We start from the raw sequence: 6,977 nt of genomic DNA, 5'->3' as shown, positions 1-6,977 counted from the left end.
ATACATCAGCATGACCAGCAGGCTGTGCTGCAGTGGCAAGATAAAAGTAATGTATGTTATCATGGGCCTAGACTCTCCCTCGCGGGTCAAGCTGCAGTTTGTCTTCATACTCAGAAGCTTGACCGTGAGGTATGGAATCGAATCCACCAACTGGGCATTGCTCGCCGACGGAAAACCCACCGTGGCTCAAAGGGTAGAAGAAGGAGCAGACCAGATGAGAGAATCAGATGTATACCGAAAACTGGGGTATGCCGTGCAGAAGTTAACAAATCCTACCACATCGCCACTCGTGTCTCCTACCGCCCTGAATCAAGTATGCTACCGGTTCAACGGAGTGTAAGCCACCACAATCTCGTTCAAATCATCAGAGAGGTCAAGCCATTCCATGTGAGTTATAATTTCCCACGCTTTTTTATGAGCAATATGAGATCCCTTGTTAACAAGTTTGATGAACTAGAGCTGTTACTCCGAGATAAAGACATTGATGTGTGCGCCGTGACTGAATCTTGGCTGACCTTGGATACTGTTGACTACTTCTCAGTCCATGGATATTTACATTTCTCAAAATGTCGGACTAGTCGAAGAGGAGGAGGGGTGTCCTTGTTCATAAGACACGAGCTTAATCCTTCCCCTGTTACGGACATCGCTGTGCCCACCGACCTTGAAATTGCCTGGGTGCATATTCGCCCCCGGCGCCTCCCTCGCAAAATCTCCAGCGTATACATCGCAGCTCTATACTCACCCCCAAATAGTGGTACTGAAGATCAGATGATCGATCATGTCGTTCAGTCAATCGATGACCTGCGATTGAGACATCCATTTAGTGGGCTGGTTGTGCTGGGTGACTTTAATCGGTTAGATACAGATGTCATTTGTGCCAATTGCTCTCTTCGACAGGTAGTGGACAAACCCACAAGATCTGGCTCAATCCTGGATAAGATCTTAACAAACCTCGGGGACTTCTACAAACAAGTTGCCATTCTTTCCCCCCTCGGCAAAAGTGACCACAACGTGGTAACCTGGTTTCCCAAGGAAGTATTTCCCCGAGAGCCCAATGTGTTGACTAGGCGTGTCTTGAGACCTATCCGTGACTCTGACGCAAGATGTTTTGGTAGGTGGATCTCAAATCAGTCCTGGTCTAGTGTTCATGATGCCCCAGATACACAGACTAAATGTGATGAGTTCTACTCCATCCTTCACCAAGCCCTGAACACATTCTTCCCTCAGAAGGAGGTACGAGCCCACAACAGAGACAAACCATGGATCACCCCTGAAGTGAAATCGCTGATAAGTAAACGACAACATCTCTTTGTGAACGGCCCCATAAGTGCTTGGAAATCCTGTCGCAATAAAATCTGCAGGAGCATTCACCGAGCGAAGAAAGAATTCTATCATGATCGTGTTGCCAAATTGAAGAATGATGATCCTGCGTCATGGTACAAAAACATTAAGCTCATGACGTCACGTAGCCAGTTAAACGAGATAATCCATGTTCCGGATGTTGATCAGTCGAAAGCAGACGTTGTTGCTGAAATCATCAATTCCCATTTCATAAACGTCTCAAGTGGTATCGCACCCCTTGACATGTCCAAACTCCCACCGTTGACGTCTGATACCCCACCACTTCCAAGACTTGAACAATGGGAAGTGATGCGAGAGTTGCAAAAAGTGAGTCCAGGGAAGTCTTGTGGACCTGATGGAATCCCGGCGAGAGTGATAAAGATGTTTTCACTTGAATTAAGCTCCCCGTTATGTCACATTCTGAACAGTTCCTATACTGAACGTGTTGTGCCACATCAGTGGAAGCAAGCAATAGTAGTTCCTGTCCCGAAAGAGAAACCAGCCAGAATCGATAAGCTTAGACCAATAGCACTTAAAGATCATTTTGCAAAACTTGCTGAGTTGTTTATCACTAAGTGGTTGGTGTCTGCCATTGATCCCTCCCTTGACAGTAAACAATTTGGTAGTAGAGCTGGGATGTCATGTACGCACTGCTTAGTGGATATTGTCAACTTTTTATCCAAAAACGCCGACAAGCTAGGTACTACGTCCGTGGTAGTTACAACAGATTTCTCCAAAGCTTTCGATAGAGTAGACCACTCAATAATCATGTCAAAGTTGGTTGAATTACAAGTCCATCCTTCTCTCATATCTTGGATTGCCAACTTCCTCACTGACCGATCCCAGCGTGTTCGCTACCGTGGTTGCCTGTCCTCAAGTAGATCTCTCTATGCGGGAGTACCACAAGGAACACGTTTGGGCCCAGTGTTATTCCTGATTCTCATTAACGACGCCTTGATGCCATCCAGTATTGAACATTGGAAATATGTAGACGACATGACGATAGCGGAAGCAACACAACGAGGATCGGTCGGTGAAATGCAAGGTACCCTTCAGAAATTAGACAGATGGTGCACTACAAATAACATGCAACTGAATGCTTCTAAATGTCATGTTATGAGGGTTGATTTTGGTAAAACCCAGTTGCCTTTTACACAATGTAGTCTAAATGGCCAGACTTTGGCTGAAGTGGATGTGGTAAAAATCCTAGGTGTACTTGTGCAGTCTAACCTCAAGTGGGACAGCTACGTGAGTGCCATGCTGTCAAAGGTTAGTAAGAGATTGTTCATGTTAAGATCATTGAAATCTTTTAAACTTCCAATGAAAGATTTGTTAAAAGTGTACACAGGTTACATCAGACCCCTGGTTGAATACGCTGTCCCGGTGTGGCATCCGGGTCTAACACAACAGCTGTCACTCCAAATTGAAAGGGTGCAAAAACGAGCCCTACGAACGATCTTAGGCGAATCCTATGGCACTTATCTCAATGCTCTCGAAATAACACAACTTCAGTCTCTTGAGGCTCGCAGGCATGATGTATGCTGCAAATTTGCCAAGTCACTGCTTAAGTCACAACAATTCAGGCACTGGTTACCAGCACCTCGACAGACCAGGTACTCTTCATCTTTAAGAAGGTCAACACAATATCCCACTGTGAGGTGTAGAACAGAAAGGTACAAGAGAAGCCCAATTCCATATCTTATTGGGTTATTGAATACTTCACAATAAATAGGGAAATAGTTGTATGAGATTTTTTTTTTTTTTATAGGCAATTGTGAAGTAACTGAAATTAAAGTTGGTGTACATTGTGGTATTGAAATATGAATGTGAAAGGTATGATTATTGTGTTGGTCACGAAAAGCGTTGTAATGGTAAACATTTTTTTTTTTTTAAATTGATTTCAAACCTGTTATGTATATCAATGACCTGAGGTGTAATTATGTTATTTGAGAGAATATTTCGGGCCGTGAAGTCAAAGGTCAAAGGTTAAACGTCAAGTGAATATATATATATATATATATATAGATATATATATATACTTTTTTATATATCTGGGAATGGTGCAAGGAATTTTCATTGAATTAAGTGAATATGTATGTATTGATGGGCAAAAATTGTTTTGGAAATATCAGGGTTAAAGGTCAAACATAAAGTGAAAATGTTATATATTTTCCCCCATACCCGGAAATGGTTTAAGGTACAATGTACATTCATGTAACTTAATGAATATTTATGTTTATGTTATGTTATATATATTTGAAATTTTAGGGTTAAAGATGAAGGCCAAATGTATATTTCTTCTTCTTTGTTTTTCCCATGCTTGTGCAATGCTGGAGGGTATATTTTGAAACTTAGTGTGTATTCGTATTATTTAATTTTTTTTTTTCGGGGGGGGGGCTTGAGGTCAAAGGTCAAACGCCAAGTGAAAATAATTTTGTTTATATATATTTGGGAAATGGTTCAAGGAACTTTCATGGAATTAAATGAATATGTATGTATTGGTGGGCAGAAATTGTTTTGAAAATATTACGGTTAAAGGTCAAAAATAAAGTGAATTTGTGATATTTTTTTTGTCTCATACCCGGAAATGGTTTAAGGTATAATGTAATTTTATGGAATTTAATGAATATTCATGTACTGATTGGCAGTGATTAACTTGGAAACTTTAGGGTCAATGGTCTATGTCAATTCAAATTTTCATTATTTCTTGTGTATGCAGTGTCTGAGAGTTTCTTTCTTGTTCGAATTGTTCTTGTTTTGTGTGAGCCTGCGCGTCATCTTGATTTTGTAATTTTACATTTGTATTTTTATGTAATACATGTACTGTGTATGTATATTCTCACTTTTGTAAAATCATTTGTAATTCAGCCTCAGGCTGCGATCAATGATTTGTTGAATAAAGATACCATTAATAATAATAATAATAAAAATCCCTAGATGGTATCTGTCGTTTCTTGAACTCAAATGACGAAATAAAATGAGATTTGACGTGTACCCAGTCCAATGTCTTAGTCATGCCCTCAGGTTTCTGCATCCACGATGGCCTCATTAGAGCTAAAGGGATATTCTTAAGACAGTCTTTTTAAATTCTTTCATGCAGCTATTATGCTTTAAAGACAAATATGATAATGTTAGAATAATGGAGAAAAATTAACAAATATGAAGAGGTATGCTAGAACTATTAGAATGTGCTTAATGATGTGACACAGAGTCTTTTTAAAATTTAGTGTCAGAAGGCAAAAATAAATGATGAAATCATTAGTCTATTAATAAGTAGAAGATAGCAGGGGTACATGATGACCAAGCATGCAGGAAAACTGGTATGTTCTATTATCAAACTCACTGGTTTCACAGTTTCTTCCTGCAAAGCCGTCAGCACAGTAACAGTGGTAGTCGCTGATAGTCTCTTCACACCAGCCATTTTGACAAGGGTTCGACAAGCAATCTAAGACCAATAGTTCAGCAATACTAATTCAGTTCAGTTCAGTTCATTTTGTTATTTTTTCTCCATCACAACATAATCAACAACAAATGATGGTGATGATGATGATAATGATGATGATGGTGATGATGTTAACATTGAAACAGCATTTATATAGCGTCATTAAATGACGCTATATGAATGCTGTTTATAGATAAATTTCATCTGTAGAAACAGTCAAAGGCTCTTACAATGTGTCACACATTTTATTCACAAAATGAATACGCACAATGTACATAATTAAAAGAATTCGTGGTCATAAAACCCAGTTCAAATTACTTAAACAAATAAGTAAATTAAAACACACACACACACACACATACTTTTTATTCTCGTTCAAACAATCTTTATCTATTGGTAACTTTACGTAATTTTTCCAGATCACTGTATGTCTTTATTTTTATTGTGCTTGCCTTGTAAAAGTATTGAGCAAAGCATTAACGTTGTAAATAAATTTACAATGTAGACTTACATAACTTTCATGTCCGTAAAGGAAGTACAAGTAGTTATAGAACTATTGTTGGCATCAAGGAATACATTGCATACTACTGTCTGTAATTCTCTATCAGATTACGACAAACGCGTCGTTATCATGAATCAAAAAGAAATCGAAACCCGATAACTGACGACCTTATACATAAAAGCAAGGAAGAAATACATTTGTGTTTATTGAATCTGTCTTTTTGATAATTGTCCTAAATCATTTTTACATAGTGTTATTATTCATTTCATTTTGACCGTGAGCTCGGAATGCATTAGCACGACCCAAACCAGCTTTCATAACCAATTCAAAATCTTTTTCTTTCTTTCTTTTTCACACAGTACTGCAAGGCGCCTCAGAAAGCAAAACTGAACAGGCCTTCCCTGAAGTAAAAGATAATTTAACAAAATTAATAATCATTACAATAATAGTAATCAATTTTCACACAATTCAAAAGTAAGCCTAAACGTGAATAATATTTTCCCTGAAATGTCCAAACACAGTAAACACTAAAATATCTCCCTTTCTTTCTCCTTGTATAATTCATGAAGATATGTATACATGTACATGGGTTTTATTTATGATATGATGATATTGTTCATATATGTGATTATTGTTTCGTATAGGCACGAATACATGATATGAGTCCATTCAACATATTTACCTCTGTTTTATTATATACATATAATTTGTAATTTCCTGGCAAAACAGTGACAACACGAGCTCGCGCAATAACGCACAGTGATATGCAATATTCTAATGATCTAACCTGGTCTGCGACAAATCGGATATCCTCTCTCACTACAAACGGATGAAGCTTTGAGAAGTTTTGGGATGGTCACCACCACGGATCCATTCTTCAGTCTCTTGTTGCCACACGCGGGGAGTCCCCGGGTGGAGTAGTTCAGGGCGGAGTGTTGAGGACGTCCACAGCTCGACGAAGCCACCACCACAGGTAGCATGACTATTAACAAAAGTGTTAAAAGTAATGTAGGTCTATATCAATAAGTTGTTTCGGTTTACATCTTCATTCAAAGAAAAGTAACACCACCTTCATGTTCAAAGTACCCGGCTTGATAGATTCTTGATAAGATCATAATGGAACCTTTGAATGAGCCATGCCTGTCACACAGTGGCACTCCTGGCGCAGAAAAGTAAGACCTCCTCTTCATTCGGAAAAGAGCCACCATTGGGAGAAAGCACATAGTTACTGGGACAAAGAGGTTTTGAGTTCTTTCTTGAACAGAGGAAATGAGGTCTCTATTCTTAACTTCAAAGGCATTGAGTTCCAGAGAGAAGAACCGAACTGGGTGAAAGGTCTGTTGCCCCATAATGAATAATGCGTGTGGGAATTAACTCGAAGGGTATGAGCAGTAGATGAACGAAGAAATATAGTTGGTTTGTACTTGTGGAATAGTTCTTGAAGGTAGCTGGGTGCTGTGCCATGTAAAGAACTAAAAGCCAGGAACAAGAATCTTGTAGAGAATTCTCTTGTCAAACGGAAGCAAGTGTAATTTATGGAGGGCATGAGAGATGTGTTTAAATTTTCTTTGTGAGAGTTACTAATCTAGCAGTAGAGTTCTAGGGCAGCTAGAGGCAATGTATTTGGTAATCTGGTAGGTCTATTAGGATCCCATTGGCAAAGTCAAGACGAGAAGATTATAAGAGAGTGAA

General features: G+C 38.9%; 1 protein-coding gene across 1 annotated transcript; it reads left to right on the top strand.

Annotated features, from left to right (window-relative positions):
- Positions 1–423: 423 nt before the first annotated feature.
- Positions 424–5,695, top strand: LOC140243610 (uncharacterized). The gene is made up of 3 exons (XM_072323276.1): positions 424–1,668; positions 2,485–2,610; positions 5,645–5,695. Exons 1-3 carry the CDS (start codon positions 424–426, stop codon positions 5,693–5,695), a joined length of 1,422 nt encoding a protein of 473 aa, XP_072179377.1.
- The last annotated feature ends 1,282 nt before the right edge of the window (positions 5,696–6,977 follow it).

Source organism: Diadema setosum, chromosome 20, assembly GCF_964275005.1.
Source record: "Diadema setosum chromosome 20, eeDiaSeto1, whole genome shotgun sequence".
Taxonomy (NCBI): Eukaryota; Metazoa; Echinodermata; class Echinoidea; order Diadematoida; family Diadematidae; genus Diadema; species Diadema setosum.
The sequence above is the reverse complement of the archived record's forward strand: the minus strand, read 5'-3'. Positions and strand labels throughout refer to the sequence as shown.